Here is an 18,475-nt window from a genome sequence, read left to right as displayed (position 1 = left end):
AACAACTCAAACAACCTTACTATAATTCAAAATTCAAATTCATTTAAACTAAACAACTTATTTTGCTAAAAACTACTGCAGTAACTAAAAGCAAGTTTCAACACCTACTAACGTTTGAACATGCGATTTGGGATCATGATTTTAAATCTCAATTTCTCTCAAAAGTAGAATTTAAGATTTCAATTTTTTAAAATATAAAATTTAACCCATAAGTTTATATTCTATAAAAAAGACTCGTCCTTCTTAAATTTTGTAGGAAAAAAAATCATACTCGGCATGAAAAATTATTTGTATCATGTGAAATAATTATATTAAACTATGTGTATTTCTCGTTCAGGGACAGGGACGGAGACGAGGGTAAGGAAGGATAAGTGGGTTAAAGGAGCGTCTAGACTGAGAGTAGGTTCTTAGAACATTGGGACGTTAACGGAAAAGTCCATAGAACTAGTTAAGATTATTAAAAAGGGGAAGATTAATATAGCTTGTGTCTAGGAGACCAAATGGGTAGGTCCTAAAGCTAAGGAGATAAATGGGTATAAGTTTTGGTTCTCTGGTAGATCAAAGTATAGGAATGGGGTCGGCATTTTAGTAGACAGTGATTTAAGGGATCATATAGTGGAGGTTAAGAGAGTCACTGATAGGATGATGTCGATTAAGGTGGTCGTTGAAGGGATCACTTTGAACATTATTAGTGCCTATTCGCCGCAAGCAGGCTTAGGCGAGGAGGAGAAAAGACGCTTTTAGGAGAATCTAGATGAATTAGTGGGAGGCATTCCGCCTACGGAGAAGCTTTTCGTAGAAGGGGATTTCAATGGGCACATCCTATCTATTTCGAAAGGGTATGACGATGTGCATGGAGGTTTTGGCTTTGGGGTCAGAAATAGAGGAGGAGTTTCACTTTTGGATTTTGCAAGAACTTTTGGGTTGGTGATAGCCAATTCGAGTTTCCCAAAAAAGGAGAACAACTTGGTAACCTTCCATAGTTCGGTGGCTAAGACTCAGATAAAAATTTTTACTCCTTAGGAAGGATGATAAAGGTATGTGCAAAGACTGTAAGGTCATTCCGATCGACAACCTTACAACTCGACATAAGCTCTTGGTGATGGATTTAGGGATCAAGATGACGAGGAAGAAGAGGATCGGGGATGATTGACCTAGGATTAGATGGGGGAGTTTGACCACGGCTAGTGCTCTGGAGATGGGAGAGAAATTAAAGGATATGGGGGCATGGGATAGTAGTGAGGATACGACCAGTATGTGGGATAAGATGGCTAGTTGTATTAGGGATTTATCAAGGGAAGTGTTGGGAGTCTCGGCAGGTAGTCGTAGTTGGCATCAAGGGGACTGGTGGTAGAATGGAGAAGTGCAAGGAAAGGTGAAAGCAAAGAGGATGGCGTATGCGAAGTTGATAGAAAGCAAGGATGAGGTGGAGAAGTGAACGAATAGGGAACTTTATAAGATTGTGAGGAAGGAGGCGAAGTCGGCGGTTTCGACGGCAAAAACGACAGCTTTTGAACGCCTTTATGCTGAATTAGAAGAGAAAGGCGGGGATAGGAAATTGTTCAGGCTAGCAAGGGCACGGGAGAGAAGGGAACGCGATGTGAATCAAGTGAAGTGCATTAAGGACGAGCATGTAAAAGTATTGGTAGAAGAGACTCTCATTAAACAGAGATAACAGTCATACTTCCATAAACTTTTGAATGAAGAAGGGGACAGAGATATTGTGTTGGGAGATTTGGAACATACGGGGTGGTGTCACAATTTTGAGTCTTGCAGGAATATTGAGGTCGAGGAGGTTAAGGGTGCTGTTCGTAGGATGTGCTGGGGAAGAGCGACCGGACCTGACAAGATTCCTAGGGAATTTTGGTAGAGGGCGAGCTCTGTAGGTCTAGAGTGACTGACTAGGTTATTTAATGTCATTTTTAAGACGGCAATGATGCTAGAAGAATGGAGGTCGAGCGTAATGATCCCTCTATACAAAAACAAGGGGGATATCCAGAGTTGCAACAACTATAGAGGTATCAAGCTACTAAGCCATACTATGAAAGTGTGAGAAAGAGTGGTGGAGATGAGGGTGAGAAGAGGCGTGTCTATCTCAGAGAACCAGTTAGGATATATGCTGGGACGCTCAACTACAGAAGCCGTCCATCTTATGAGGAGATTGATGGAGTAGTATAGGGAAAGGAAGAAGGACTTGCATATAGTATTCATCGACCTAGAAATGACTTACGATAAAGTTCCAAGAGAGATACTATGGAGATGTTTGGAGGCTAAAGGTGTACCTGTGGCGTACATTAAGGTGATCAAGGACATGTATGAGGGAGCCAAAACCAGGGTAAGGACAGTAGGAGGGGACTCAAAGCACTTCCCAGTTGTGATGGGGTTGCATCAAGGATCAACTCTTAGTCCATTTTTATTTTCCTTGGTGATGGATGTATTGGCGCGACAAATTCAAGGTGAGGTGCCATGGTGTATGCTTTTCGCGGACGACATAGTCCTGATCGATGAGACTCGTAGCGGAGTTAATGATAAGCTAGAGGATTGGAGACATACCTTGAAGTCTAAAGGGTTTAAGATGAGTAGGACTAAGACAGAGTACTTAGAGGGCAAGTTCAGTGAGACACCTTAGGAGGTTGGCGTGGAAGTTAGGCTTGGTGCCCAGGCCATCCAAAAGAAAAGTAGTTTCAAGTATCTTGGGTCTATCATGCAAGGCAGCGGGGAGATTGACGATGATGTCACACATCGTATTAGGACCGGGTAGATGAAATGGAGGCTCACTTCCGGAGTGCTATGTGATAAGAAGGTGCCACCACAACTTAAGGGCAAGTTCTATAAAGTGGTGGTTAGACCGGCTATGTTGTATGGGGCGGAGTTTTGTCCAGTTAAGATCTCTCACATTCAAAAGATGAAAGTTGCCGAGATGAGAATGTTGAGATGGATGTATGGGCACACCAGGAGCAATATGATTAGAAATGAGGCTATTCAGGACAAGGTGAGAGTGACCTCTGTGGAAGACAAGATGCGGAAAATACGACTGAGATGGTTTGGGCATGTGAGGAGGAGAGACACAGATGCCCCAGTGCGGAGGTGTGAGAGGTTGTCAATGGATGGTTTCAGAAGAGGTAGGGGTAGGCCGAAGAAATATTGGAGAGAGGTGATTAGACAGGACATGACGCAGTTATAGCTTACCGAGGACATGACCTTAGATAGGAAAGTGTGGAGGACCCACATTAGAGTAGAAGGCTAATATATAGTCGCGTTATGCTTCCTTATTAGTAGGCGCATTAGCACATTATGATTTCTTGTGCTCTAATTTCTGGTATTATCTATTACTTTCTGTACTTTGATTACTCTATTTTATCTGTAAAGCTTTCGTTATTTTCTTTACAAATCGCTTTGAATTTTTTAGCCTTATCTGACCTCTTTTTATGCCTTTTTTTAGCCGAGGGTCTTTCGGAAACAACCGTCCTACCTTGGTAGGAGTAAGGTCTACGTACACTTTACCCTCCCCAGATCCCACGTTGTGGAATTTCACTGGGTTGTTGTTGTTGTATGTGTATTTGAAAATTGTAATTACAAACATTTATTTATAAAAAAAACATGAAAATATGCAATTTAGTAATGCGGCTCCTCAGGATATTCCGATATCTTATTTATGAATTATGATTTGCTCATTTCGTATTATATAAAAACTAGAGAAATTTAATGATTTCCACAACTTGTGAACTTTTATGCTTATAAGAAAAAATACAACTTAAAAGGTTTGAATTGTTTGTCCAAACTAAAATTCAAATTTTCAAATAATTCTAATTTCGAATCATGTTCAATGAGAACTTAATGGTACTTGATATTTTCAATTCATCAATTCATTTGCCACATTTCTCTAATGTATTTTATGCTCCTTTTCTCCATGATAACTCCACCAATTCCACCAACGTGAGCTCCCCAAAGCAAAATTAGTGCCAAATCTAAATAGAGGAGGAAATTTGCTATAATTGATAAAATAGTGGAGCATGAATACATCAAAATGGATATGTAGATGATAGTCTGATGTGTGTGAGTGTGCTTGGAATTTGAATTTGGAACCTCAAGATAAGTTTTGAAGCCCTAAACCACTTAGCCAACCTCTAGTCTTAGGAAGAATGACCAATCAAGCTTTGCTAATGGAAAGAAGATTCTAATCAAATTTAAATGGTAGAAAAATCAGAAAGAAGGTTGTTTGTATTAGCCAAATATGATGTTCTGTTGTAAAATGACACTTGAACTAAAGACAGTTCTGATGATAGCAACATACAGAAGTCTCTTTCAGTACAAAAGCTCAACAAGACTATTTCAGAAGTAATAGTTTATTTCATAATCATATCAAGTAGGAAATATAAAGTACACAAAATCCTTGCTTCATTTGACCTAAAAATGTATCAACCATTCATTTTGCTGAAGAGGGATCAAAAGGTTGTACTTTTCCAAAACCGCTTACATCACCATACCCCCATCAATAGTTAAAACCTACAACAACATATAATTGAAACATTAGCATCCTCAATGACAACAAATATTGCACTCAAACATAAACAAGCTGTATATAGATGCTAATAATTATTAAAACCTGGCCAGTGATGTAATTTGCTGCTGGATTAATGGCCAAGAATTCCACGAGTCCAGCAACTTCTTCTGGTTGGCCATACCTTCCTGCAAACATATTTAAGAAACATGAAAACAAGATCAACTCCAGGGGATCAAATACCAGCAATACAACTCAAAGTATATGCACTATTCCCGACTCAATCTCAAGCAAGTTGAGGTCGACTATATGAATCCTCACGAACTGTGTCGCTCAATCTAACCTCATCTCAGTCCAATATTACACAAAATGAAAAAAAAAGTACTATAAGTTATCTCTATTTTGATAGGAGTAAAATATTCCTAGAAAACACATGATTTAAATATACTAATCACAACTAATTGACATTCCCTACATAAATTTTTTATGTGTACCCTATTTTGGGCTAGGTTTACATGGATTCCAAGAGATTGTAGATACTTCAAGAAAACTATCTTCACGTAAATACTTTGTGTATGATTTGAAAAATTGATTTCAATTTTGAAGATTGATGTCACGGTTCCTCTCATAAATTCTGGGATAGGTCTCCTACCTAAGGAACAAGCAGAAGCAAACAGCAGAACTATGAAGAGGCAGGAAAAAATCAATTATTGTAGCACCATGATTTATATTGTGGGAATGAGCTCTAGTACACAAAGCCACACTACTAAGCTAAGCTAACAAAGTTATTAAACCTTATAGGGCTGCGTTTCTTTTTCCTCATCAATGATCAACACATGTGAGGCAAGTAGTCTCTCACATGGAAGACCTAAAAGTTTTCATTATGAGCACATCCAAGACCTCAAGGTAATGCAAGTGCCCGGACATAGCTTAACGTCATCTCAAGGTGCTGCTTTATGCAGCTCTCACCCTGCACAGGTTCTCAAGTCCAACATCATTTACAAATCCCAAGACCTTTAATTGAATATTAGAGAGGATGACTTGGAGTTTACCAACTCCTTATATGCCATCTCGTTTTTTCTTTGCCAACTGAAACAGGATTTATGATAACAATGGCAAAAACAATTTATTCAGAGATAGTAGCTAAGTATGTGGAGAGAAATCTGACCTAATGGGACTTGACCCAAAATCTTTTTCTCGATGTCATCCCCTAGCTTAGCAGTCATATCGGATGCAATGAACCCAGGGGCAACAGCATTCACCTGTTAATATCGAGGACTTGTTAGATTAAAACAGAGATTAACTACTGTAACCTGAAGTTTAGCATGTCTCAACAACTTACGTTAATATTTCTACTTGCATATTCCTTGGCCACAGTTTTAGTCAGACCAATAACACCAGCCTTTGCTGCACTATAGTTAGCTTGCCCAAAATTGCCAACAAGGCCAACTACTGATGCTATATTGATTATCTTACCCTGTTCACAATCAGATGAATGATATTAGTGTTGTAGATCAAATTTTGAGGAAAATAAATGGTTTTACAGATGACTCATAAAACCATTCTCAATGTCGTCCTGAATTTTGTTTGCTGACACTTCTGGAATGAGAAAACTAATTATAAAGTTAAAACAACTTTTCAGCTTAAGATGAGGAAGTACACTTACCCTTTTGCCTTGATAAGGAAAGGAACAAGAATGATTTATTTTTTCAGGGAAAAGAAAACCTTTAGCGAAACAAGAATACTTAGTGGAAATTTAGAAGGGTTATAAATCATACGAATACAAGTACCTTTTTCTTCTTCATCATAATCTTGGCTGCCGCCTGTAGATAGTAAGATGGTTAGATTCACAATCTATATTTGAAACTTTATCAAAGTGAATGATATCAATAATCTAAAAGGCACCTGTGTACAGAGATACACGCCAGTTAGATTTAGATCAATAACCTCCTGCCACTGTTTAGTAGTCATTCTCATTAATAAACCATCTCTTGTAATACCTGAAATCAAATCATTGGAGAGGTTTTAGTGGGTAAAGAGCTGATGTACTAACTAAGAGGAGTGTCTCTTCTATTAACCTGCATTATTTATCAAAACATCTACAGTTCCCCAAGCATCAACTGCCTGCAGAAATTTTAAAAAACCAAAATTAGAACACAGATTTTCCAAACAATAAGCAACATCCAAATATGCTCACAGTTTTTATCATAGCTTCCACATCGGCTTCTTTGGAAACATCTCCGCCAAAACTAAGAGCCTGGCCACCACATGTCTCAATCTGTTGAAAGTATAATAATTAACAACCATATATATATCTCCCGTTAAGCCATTAAGAAAGAAACTTCAAAGTTAAGATCAACTACGGAATCCAGCAAAGACAAAAGGTTAAGTCCCCACCCCCACCCACCCCAACAATCAATAGATGGGACAACCACCAGTTGTCCTAACTATATTGCACCATATGTAATATTTAGTACTTCACCTCTTTACATACTTCTTCAGCCTCCTTGGATGACCTTGCATAATTTACAAGAATCTGCAAGGAGGAGTTCATGACAAACCTTTTCAGAAACACACATTAAACGGAACGATTAGTCGTAGTGAGCTTAGGAGAATCTGGAGCAGAGAAAGAAACATGAAGCGATTAACTCTATGTCTACGTGAACTTCTACAAGGCAACCACATATACCAAAACCATGGTATTTCTCCTTCATAAATGCATTTTGGAAGACATATCAAACACTGTTACAAAACTTTTTCACTAATTTATAAGACTTGTATGAACTATTCTGTTGAAACCAAAACTAGAAGAACTGCACTTGTTACCAAGTTTCTCGAACAAAAACTTCATACGTCATGTTGCAGTAAGATTTGTGTAGATGAGTATTTCTTGAGTTTGTTTAGCCATGCAAACTAAGCACTAATTGCATTTTAGCACAGTGGAAAAGAAGATAGTCGTAGCAATGCTGCAGGATTCAGGTCAAATAGTTTAGTAGTTAACATCTCAACAGAAAAAACTTACACGGCTTGTCTATTCCAGTAATTCTACCATATATATCATTTTTAAAAATAATTTGAACAAGCTTTCCAGAAATAAAGGAATGCTTGGGAAACTGTATACCAACTATATGATTTTACTAAGCAAACCAGTTTTAATTGTTTTCATCATTTGGGACACTGATCTCCGCTTGTTTGTACCAGTTACAATCAAATTTATTATGTAATTTTGTTTAACATAGCCATATTTGTACCTTACATCCAGCTTTCCCGAGAGCCAATGAAATAGCTTTACCAATGCCTCTGGAAGCTCCAGTAACAATAACAACAGGAGCCTCATGAGTTTTAGGAGTGACTTGAGAACCTGCTTGTTCAACTGTGACAGCTTGTGCTTTTACAACTGCACAAAGCATTAGCAATGAATAAAATAAAGTTGTCTACATTTTTTCTTTTTCTGGAGAAATGTGGTATAACAATTTTTTTGGAAGCAAAAGTATGGCCCTAAATACTTGAAAACACATTGTGTTCTTTGTATCCACCATATACAGTTTTCCTCCTCAATTCGAGCTTGCTCTTTCTTCAACATACACATTATTAACAGTTGAGTATTTAAAACGCCTGATCACCCATAACAAGGAGTAAATTGAAACAGAGGCATGAAAAACAGTCCAGTTGACAAATGCTTGAGCAAAACCAAAACTTTATACATTAACATCTACTCCAAAATTTAAAATTTCCCCTAAATTCCAACGTTATTTCAGAAAATTGTGTAGGATCACTTGTTAGTGTTTGATTACCTAAAAAGGCTCATTGTTATCATTTCGTTGATCCTATCACATAAATGGCTCTATATGTGTATATAAATTATAGGAAGCAACCCAGTATTGAAAAGCTATGAGGTATTACCAGCGGAAAATGGATTTGATCTGCATTGCAAGTTGGAGAAGTTTATAGTGTGGAGCGTATTAGACAAAAATGGCTGCCGGAAATGACAGATTTTGTGGCCGGTGTTAGGCATTGTGATTCCCGCTGCCATAATAGCCGATCCAGAAGCACAAGAAGCCATGGATGAAACAAGCAACAAATTCCAAATGCAACAAGGATTCTACCTACTACTTTATTAAAATGTGGACTACTTTCGATGTTTTCCACAAAGCTTTGGAAATTCCGCAAGACAAGTCCTCGTTTATTTGGCATTCGCGGGCGGGCGATAAATACGAGGGGTTCTTGTTCGGCTTCACACTTTTAAGTGCAATAACTCAAACTTGCCACATTTAATTAAGAATGATAAAAAATTGTTGAAATTTAAAAAAAGTCATAAGAGTTTTAAAAATTGATAGTTGGTGACAAATTTATGGTTAGTAATTAATAAGCTTTGATCCCTTTTTAACAAGTCCTCGAGTTTTTCTTTTATACTTTAATCCATTTCTATAAAACCCTAAAAAAGTGCACCAACTTTTTCTATATCCATTTCTATATTGTGTTATTGGTATTACTGTGCCTAAAAGAAGAGAGAGCAAAATACCCTTTTTCTTTTTCTCTTCTTTTTCAATTTGGAACTAAATTGCGTTGGTGTGACATTGGGCATTGCTTGAAGGGTGATTTTCGATCATTTTGGTAAGTAAATATTGTTATTTTGTGTCTATTGCTCATTTGGATTTTTTCTATTGTTTCGGTCACTGCTAAAGTCGTTTCAACAACTGTTACATATGTTTCAGCAACTGCTTCATTAGCAGCTGAATCAAATGTAGCAAATGATAAAACAAATGCAACTATTGTATATGTTACATCAATTGATACATCTATTTTAGCAGTTCTTGCACTAATTGTTACTTATATTTTATCAATTGCTAAAATATATTCAACAATTGTTGATGTAGGTGTTGCACCAGTTGTTGAAATATATTTTAGCAATTGCTGCATTAATTTTTGAAACAAATACTACAAACTGAAACATGTTCGGCAACTGCTATTTTAGATGCTTGAGGTGCTGCAACAATTAATACAGCAATTGCTGAAATTTTTTCAACAATTGCTGCATCAATTACTAATTTAGACACAACAATTACTGAAATTTTTCAGCAGTTGTTGAATAAACTGCAGTGAGAATCAAAAGAAAATTATGAGCAATTTTTTTGAATCATAATATAGGTACCTACATTTAACTCCATCAACGAAGAACAAAGTATGTATTGGAATGGATTACAATGATCAATGGGTTGAGTTCAATAATCGTTATGTTTCGCATTGAAAATGCAAAGAAATAATAAAGACGATGGCAATGATTGTGGATCGAGATATCATGTATGATAATTTTGCAAATAAAATTATTTTTTGTCGTGATCTGAATTGTGAGTTGAAAGATCTTATTATTACTTACATTCATCGTTGTGGTGAAAAGCAAAAGATAGCTCCTTTTAAGATAAAAAATCAAATAAGTTTGCGTACTTATTTAGAAGATGAAGGTAGATCTGTTTTAAGGGTATATGGTTTTTAAACATTGATTGAGAACCATTAAGATCAAGAAATGTTAAATGGTCTTCCAAAAAAAAGAAATTATTGATGAACATACCTCCTTCAATTCCTATACCTACTCCTACTCCTGAATTTGACGGTAAATAAATGTCTAAATAATAGTGTATTGAATTTGTAATAATTGCAGCAACTGATACATCATATGCATGAAACAAGAACAACAATTGTGAAACAAATACAACAACTGCTGAAATTGTTGCTTTGTATAATATATTTCAGTAATTTTAATTTTATTAACAATTTTGATAGTTATTTTATAGGTATAAAATTATAACATCAATATTATTGAATCGATTAAAGCAATGTTTCTTGATGAAAGAGAATTCCCATTACTTTTTTGATGAAATAAATCGGAAATATGGAGAAACTTTTTATGAGATGCGCAAAATGTTAATCAATGCATCAACCATTTTCGTTCTTAAGGTAGAACAAAAAATTGTGAAAAATGTTAATTTGGGGAACAAGTTATTGGTTCATCAAACTGCCAACTATGAGTACATTGTCATCAATCACAATGCAGTTACAACGATCAATTTGCGATGCAAATCTTGCATCTGTAGAGTCTTTGACCTTGACAAAATACATTGTCCACATGCTCTGACAGCGCTTTGATGTCAATATGGTGATAATTACGGAAGGCGTATTTATGAGTACTCATCTCAATGTTACAAGGTGGAGGCATACTTGGAGAAAATTAAACCCGTGCCATCCGAAGATACTTGGAAAATTCCTATGAAATTCTTAGAGAGAGAAATACATCCTCCGCATGTTGAGCCAAGCAAGGTAGGAAAAAGGACCACTAAGAGACGAAAAGGAATCAGAGAATCATTTCCAACAAAGAAAAATAAATGTTCCATATGCAAAAGGGTCGGAGCGAAATGGTCCTTATGAATAGATTTGATATTCTAACTACTATTTATTGTAAGTGAACTTCTTTTTAATTTATATATAATGTTAGTGTTGAATAATTTTCTTAATGAATACTTAAATTCTCAAAAAATTGCATGTGAGATTATTGAATCATAAATAATTAGGCAGTCTACTTCAGCAATTGTTGTACTTGCTGTGGATCTTTTTAGCAAGTACGCAGTATGCTTCAGCAACAGTTTTTCTTGTTGAGAGAAATCTCAGCAAGTAGTTAGTCCTCTTCAATAATTGCTGTATCTATTGAGAAAAATTTCAGCAAGTAAGACAAATAGATTCAACAACTGTTGTCTTTGCTGAGAAAAATCTCAGCAAGTAGGCAATCTGCTTACACAACTGCTTCACTTGCTGAGGTTTTTCTCAGCAAGTAGGTAATCTACTTAAGCAATTGTTTACTTGTTGAGAGAATTCTTAGCAAGTTAAATTTGCTGCAACAATTAAGATATTTGTTGTCATTATTATAAATAAATTACTATGTAAATGTATAATATCACCACTAAAATCAAGTCTAAGTATTATAATATATCAAAATCACTCTATTAATCATTTAATATAATTGATATAATCAATTAACAATCAAATTACTCAATCATGATTGACTACGAGTGCAATCACTCGATTTATAGCCTGTTATGAATAAATTACTATGTAATTGTACAAGATCACCAGTAAAATCAAGTCTAAGTATTATAATTCATCAAAATCACTTTATTTATCATTTAATATGATTGATGTAATCAGTTAATAATTAAATTACTCAATTAAGGCTGACTACGCATGCAATTATTCAATTTATTATCTTTTATAAATAAATTACTATGTAATTGTATAATATCACCATTAAAGTCAAGTCTAAGTATTATAATATATCAAAATCACTTTATTAATTATTTAATATGATTGATATGATCAATTAACAATCAAAATACTCAATCAAGATTGACTACGCGTGTAACTACTCGATTTATTGTTTGCTATGAATAGATTATTTTGTAATTGATTTATCCATCCAACTAATACTTAATTTATTGTAGCAACTAACTAACTTACTATATAAACATTCAACAAGTGCTAGATAATTCACAATAACTCACCAAGTTGCTATGAGTAATTTCAACAGTTGCAAGATGAGTCCTAACAAGTAGCTAACTTGTTGATATATTTTACAATATTTGCTATAACATTTTCAACAACTAGCTACTAAATATTTACTAAATCTAACTTTTAGTCTAAAATTAAACTAACACCACTCTAATTATCAATAAATATAATTGATCCAATTAACTATGAATTAATTTACTCAATCAAAATTGACTTACATGTGCAATTGCTCAATTGATCACACATTATTTGTCTAATAACTATCTCAATGTATAAGGTCTTTATTGAATATAATTTTAGTCTTGAATTGAATTAACACCGCCCCATTTATCATTAGGTATGATTGATTCGTCCAACTAATTAATTTAATATAGTAATATCGACTTATATGTGCTATTTCCCAACTGATCATATATTACTTGTCTAATTTCTATCTCAACGTATAAGATTTCTATTGAATCTATTGTAGTCTAAATTAGATTTTTTAGTCTTAAATTGGACTAACACCACTTCATCTATCATTAGATATGATCTATCCATCAAACTAATACTCAATTTATTATAATAACTACTAACTTGCTACAAAAACATTTAGCAACCGCAAGATAATTCACAGCAGTTGCTAGATGAGTTCCAACAGGTAGCTAATTTGCTGATACATTTTACATCAATTTCTATAACACTTTCAGCAATTAGCTAATTTTCTATTGCTATTTTACAACAATTGCTAGAATACTCCCAGCAAATACCTAACTTGCTGATGTATATTACAACAATTTTCAAAAGAATTTTAACAATTGCTATAATTCAATTATTATAATATTTACAACAATTAGCTAACTTACTACGACTTATTCAATTTAAATCTAGTAAATTTAACTTTTAGAGTCTTAAACAACAACTAGCTAACTTACGACATATTTAATTAAAATCTCTAATAAATGTAACTTTTAGTCTTAAATTGGACTAACACAATCCCACATATCATTAGAAATGACTGTTAGGAGAGTTGGAACTCTTTTCAAAATGTAGGTCCATCACACTTGCTAATTTATTTTACAACAATTGTTAAAATATTTCAGCAAATACCTAACTTGTTGAGATATTTTACAACAATTGTTAAACAAAATTAAGTAAATAACTAACTTGTTGCTGTATTTCATAACAATTGCTAGAACAATTGTCACGATCCAAGCCTAGGTCCTAGACGTGATATGGCAAATGAAGAACCCAAAAGTACCTCAAACAAGACTCTTAGCATTCTTTTAGCCTTTCATAGGTAATGATAATAAATAAAACAGCAAAAATCATAATAGTAAATCTTCAACTTACATATGTCCAACAATACCTCTAACTTTTAGATTTAACGGGGCTAAGACAAGTCCCTTGCTCATCCTCAATCATAATAGAAAGAAATGCCATAGTAAGTGTCTAAATATCTCAACATATTATAAGCTAGAAAGATAAATGAGTATTGTTCCCGAAACATGAGAACACACCAAAAGTAGTCTTCAAACGAAATCTCAACTAGCCACGTGGAGGAGAACGAGGAGGAGCACCGATCCCTACATGGTGATATCATGTAGGAAAAAGAGTATGCATTAGTACTATGAATGTACTAAGTATGTAAGCGTGCATGAACATTGAGGAAACATTAAAACATTTATGTAATATGAAACATAATGCAATGCATGCATAATCAATCATATAGATATCCTTTAAAATATTCATTTTGTGGGAAAATGACCATAACCGACATTTAAGACCATGCGAGCTATTACATAAAATCCAATATAACCCCCTACATTGGCCGGGGAGACTACTTGTCGGGTAGAACTCCGTCAACTTCATTCATTTCTTTAACTTTAACTTTAAGGGCTATTTGTGGATCCATTAGCCTAAGCCTACAAGGGCTCCTATGTTGGGACATAGTTAATGAGACAAAGACTTGCTACTAGGATTTCCTTACCGAATCTCACCTCAATGACCCATTCGGTGCTAAGTCAATCCCACGAAATAGTTTAATACTTCAAAATAATCATAGTATATATAGCTTGAGAATTCAAAATATCATATTTGGTAGAATAACTCATTAAAACCTTTGGTAATTCAAATATGCAAGAATTGTCCTTATTGCATAAAGAATCTATCATTCATATCATTTCATCATTCTTTTATTTCATAAGACTCCCTTTTGATCATAGACATTGCTTTCATAAACATTCATTTGAAGTCAAAGCTTTCAAGTCAAACTTCATTGAAAACATAGTAAAACTATGTGAGTTCAAATCGCTTCAACTTTCAAACATGAATGTAAATGAAATTATGCATAAATATATTGAAATTCATCAATTAAAAATCATGCTTTAAACATAGTAAAACTAGGTGAGTTCAAATCACTTCAACTTTCAAACATGAATGTAAATGAAATTATGCATAAATATATTGAAATTCATCAATTAAAAATCATGCTTCAATTGCCAGAAGATTTTCAGCAATCGCTATAATTCAACAGCTACAACAACATAATTTAATAATTGAAAAATAATAAATACTAGTTATAATATGAAAACAATTCTAATATTTAATACAAAAACTAATATTTAAATAATTTCGACTAATTCAATCGGCTCCAGCATCAATACCACCAACAACTGCAACATCTGTCAGAATATCATCAATAATTTTTGAAGCATAAATTCATATCTTCTAATGGTCGTCACTCCGATCAAATTTTTCACTAATTTTTTAATTTTTTGGATCTTATTTCTCTACTTCCAAAGGTACGAATTCAGTCAAAAAATCCATCTGCTTCTCACTTTCAGTAGGAGGTTTTCATGAGTACACAATCTACATGTAGAATTAATTATTTTAACAAATTTAGTAATGTATGAAAAGAATTGAATAAAATTATATCAATAAATTACAATTAACAATTGACTTCTAAAAACATATTATAGATGCAGTTGTGTGTAACAGTTTCTGCATATTCTTCAGAAATTGCTATAAATTATGCAACAACTGCTGAAAAATATGCAGCAACTACTACAGAAAACTGCAACTATATTATGTTTCAAAAATTAATTTTTGGAGGATCAAATAATTCATGAGTCTCAATTTTACTGTTATTGCTCGTTGTAGCCATCTAAGGATGGAGATGACACTTCTTCATCAAACTCTTTAAATTGCTTTTGAAGATAAGGAATGACTTCAAATGCCCATGCCTACATAAAATAATATCATAAATGATCAGAAAAATAATAAATAAAATATAAACATAGTAATAATTAAAAAAATAATAAATAATATTTACCAAAAAAACCTACGAAAAGCCACAAAGATTATTGGTTTTAGCAGTTGAACTCACAGTCTCCACTAGATACTCTAATGTGAGAGTATAGCTTTCTAGACCCCATGGATAGGCACAAAATGCTTCTCGGTCAGCTAAGAGTTTAAACCAAGAAGCACTAGAATTTTTATTTGGATCTTTATCTTAAAGAATACAGTGTACAAAAAAAATTAAATACAGTAATTTTTTTACACTTTTTAAAATTTTCTTAGACTTACAAAACTCAAGCAACTCCTTCCATTTGCAATATTTCTTTTTATCGCATCAATAATTTTTTTATATCTTCTGTCTACCTTGGTTGTCTTGGCGACATAATGATGAAGTAGATAAAGTTCAAACCAGTTACATTGGCGAACTCATGCTAAAAAAAATAGGCATGCCACAATAATTTATCCAAAACTCATCTGTTCTCTCACTTTTAATCCAGCATCGAAGAAGTTGAAATATCAACTTCATTTGAAATCGAGCATTCACACTTTCATCTACGTCTAGATATTTTCCAAGCACCGTAGACCTGAAGAATTTTTCAAAATTTTAATCCTGTAATATTTCTCTAAAATCATTAAATGATTCTCCCAATTCTGAATTTATCACAAAATTACCTATCATGTCTGTATGTATATTCATAGGTGTCTCAAATCCATAAGATAAATAATTGATAGGCTTGAAAAGTTTGATTGAAAGATCGGCAACATAATGACTAGCAACTGAAGGACCGACAATTGAAGGACCGGTAGCTGAAGGACTACCAATTGAAGGACTGGCAACAGAAGGATTGGCGGCTAAATGACTGTCAACTAAAGGACTAGAAGTTGAAGGACTAGTTGGTGGAGACTCCGGTACAGGTTTATCATGATGTCTTTTTGATCTAACTTCATTCTCACTATCCTTATCCTCATCCTCATCTTTTGAAGCCTATGTACCCTCACCATTGTCTTTATTTTTTTTGAATTATAAGCAGCATCAGAATCATATACATCTTTGGAAGAGTCATATTTTTTTACAGATTCTTCTTCTTCTTCTCTAGGTTGCTCTAAATTTTGATCTAGTTGTCTAGGGCTTGACACTATCTTACCTTCAGTAATGACATGCTTAGCAAGATTAGTCAATTGTGTTTCATCAGTGACTTTATTTTGTAGTTATTCAATCTCTTTTTGTATATTTCTTTGCTTTCTTTTTGAGCTTCTAGTAGAAACATCCTCTCTACATTTTTTTCTTTTAGTTCGAGTCATTTAATCTACACACCTGAGATAAAATAGAAATAATTTATTACTTTAATCAATCATTTTAAATAAAGAGGAAAATGAATTAATTGCTAAAGTTGATTAAGCAACTATTGCAATAAATTCAGAAATTACTGTAAAATACTTTAACAGTTGTGTCATAGACTTAAGCAGTTGTTATATATATTTCAGCAGTTGTTGCAACAAATTTAGCAATTAGGCAGACCTGCTATAACAACTTCAACAACTTCTTTATCTATTCACAACAAGTTCTTAGGTTGGTACAACATATGCACATTTTTCAAGCTCAATACTAGAATATCAGCTAAACATCAACACCAACTACAAGAGAATATTGTTTTTATCACGAATAGTATAATAACAACCAAGAACAACATATTAAGAACACATCACTAAATGAACAAATCAAAAAATTTATGTTCTTCTTCATCTTTAATTTATCACAGTTGAGTAAAACAATTGCTAAAGCTTCTACAAAAGTGCTGCTATAGAAACTTCAGCAACTGACTTACTAAACTCTTAGAGAAAATTATGTAGTTGTTGTAAGTACTTCAGGAGGTGCTGAAAGTACTTTAGAAACTTTTTCATTTATTCAAAGCAAAATTTGGTGAATCAACCACCAACATCAATTACAAGAACATATTTTTTCTCTCAAAGAGTAAAATAAATTCAAGAACAACATATTTTCTCACAAAGAGTACAAAGACAAAAATTAATGAACAACAATATATTTAAAAATACATCACAATAAAAATAACCCCAAAACATATTTACTAAGGCATGCAACAACCAAATTTGTGAAATCTATATATTTTTTCGTCTCCTTTAATCTAAATCATCATTTTCACAAGAAAAATTAAAACCCTAATTATGAGAGAAAGAAGAAGAACTTTACATTTGAAGAGTTTTAAAATCCTAACAATGAGAGAAGCAAAATGACGAGAGCGAAGAAGAGGAGGATGACAAAGAATAAGAAGAAAAGAATGGAGAAGAAGAAGTTGATAAACTTTCTCAGTTTTCTTTCAAAGAAAAAAATATGCAGAAGGAGAATTTCTAAGAGGAAGAAAGAGAAAATAAATTTGAAATGGGTTAGGGTGGGTTCCTTTTATATTTTATTAAAGTTTTAAAAGTTTTAAACATACATTTTACCACTACTTAACTTAATCCCTAATTAGTATAAGATTTGACTTTGGCTAGTCAAAGTTGTCACATTTTTTTAATTGGAAACTTATTTGTCACCTTGAACTTAATTTTTTTCTCAAACTTGTACCACCCACTACCAAATTTCTTTCTCTTTTTTATTTTTATTTTTTATTTTTAGAATGATAATATTATATTATAAGCTAAAGAATTATATGTCCATTAGCAGTTGTGACTACATGGTCACTTTTAGTGCTATTGACTATACTGGGGTTACCAAGTCTTACTAAGTTATTACTTAGTATACATGGATGTAAGAATTAGTCTAGTAGATGTTACTCATATTTTATCTTTTTCAATATTAGATTTGACAGCATTGGAAGGAGGTTGAATAAAGGAGGATGAGTTGCTAGTTAGATGCTTGGATTCTTTCTTGGTCAAAACGTTAGCTACCTTGTTTCTTTGTCTCAAAATATATCGGACTACTGAATTTCTCAATTTCTTCATGAGGGATCTGCAAGATATAATGGCAGTTTCATAAATATGATGTGGATGTTGTATAGGTTTTATTAATTCCATGAGCTTTGTTTCAACTTCAACAAGAAATGAATGATGACGGAGGGCCATTTTAAGCCCATAGTGCATATCCTGTAGTTTTGTAGAAATGTGGTTGTGACTAGTAAT

The 18,475-nt window shown here is 33.6% G+C and overlaps 1 protein-coding gene across 2 annotated transcripts; it reads right to left on the bottom strand.

The window, feature by feature from the left end:
• Window positions 1–4,203: 4,203 nt before the first annotated feature.
• On the bottom strand, window positions 4,204–8,742 carry LOC129880449 (3-oxoacyl-[acyl-carrier-protein] reductase 4-like). 2 transcript variants are annotated; one of them, XM_055954483.1, is made up of 11 exons: window positions 8,405–8,741; window positions 7,753–7,898; window positions 6,984–7,037; window positions 6,699–6,779; window positions 6,580–6,625; window positions 6,407–6,501; window positions 6,292–6,324; window positions 5,844–5,978; window positions 5,670–5,763; window positions 4,607–4,689; window positions 4,204–4,506 (listed from the first exon to the last, which is right to left on the bottom strand). In XM_055954483.1, the coding sequence occupies exons 1-11, from the start codon at window positions 8,562–8,564 to the stop codon at window positions 4,474–4,476; spliced, it is 960 nt and encodes a 319-aa protein (XP_055810458.1). In that variant the 5' UTR covers window positions 8,565–8,741; the 3' UTR covers window positions 4,204–4,473. The 2 variants fall into 2 exon arrangements, with proteins under 2 accessions (XP_055810458.1, XP_055810459.1); XM_055954484.1 differs by lacking the exon at window positions 6,984–7,037 and having other exon boundaries at window positions 8,405–8,742.
• Between the last annotated feature and the right edge of the window lie 9,733 nt (window positions 8,743–18,475).

This window comes from Solanum dulcamara, chromosome 2, assembly GCF_947179165.1.
Source record: "Solanum dulcamara chromosome 2, daSolDulc1.2, whole genome shotgun sequence".
Lineage (NCBI taxonomy): Eukaryota > Viridiplantae > Streptophyta > Magnoliopsida > Solanales > Solanaceae > Solanum > Solanum dulcamara.
Note: the sequence above shows the minus strand (reverse complement) of the source record. Positions and strands in the feature narration are given on the sequence as shown.

Excerpts from the sequence above, each read along its gene's own strand:
- LOC129880449 (XM_055954483.1), bottom strand. The coding sequence starts at position 8,564 with ATGGCTTCTTGTGCTTCTGGATCGGCTATTATGGCAGCGGGAATCACA. Across the intron at positions 6,325-6,406 it reads GCGTGTATCTCTGTACACAG|GCGGCAGCCAAGATTATGAT; the intron begins GTGCCTTTTAGA and ends TACTATCTACAG. Across the intron at positions 5,979-6,291 it reads TTATGATGAAGAAGAAAAAG|GGTAAGATAATCAATATAGC; the intron begins GTACTTGTATTC and ends GATTGTGAACAG.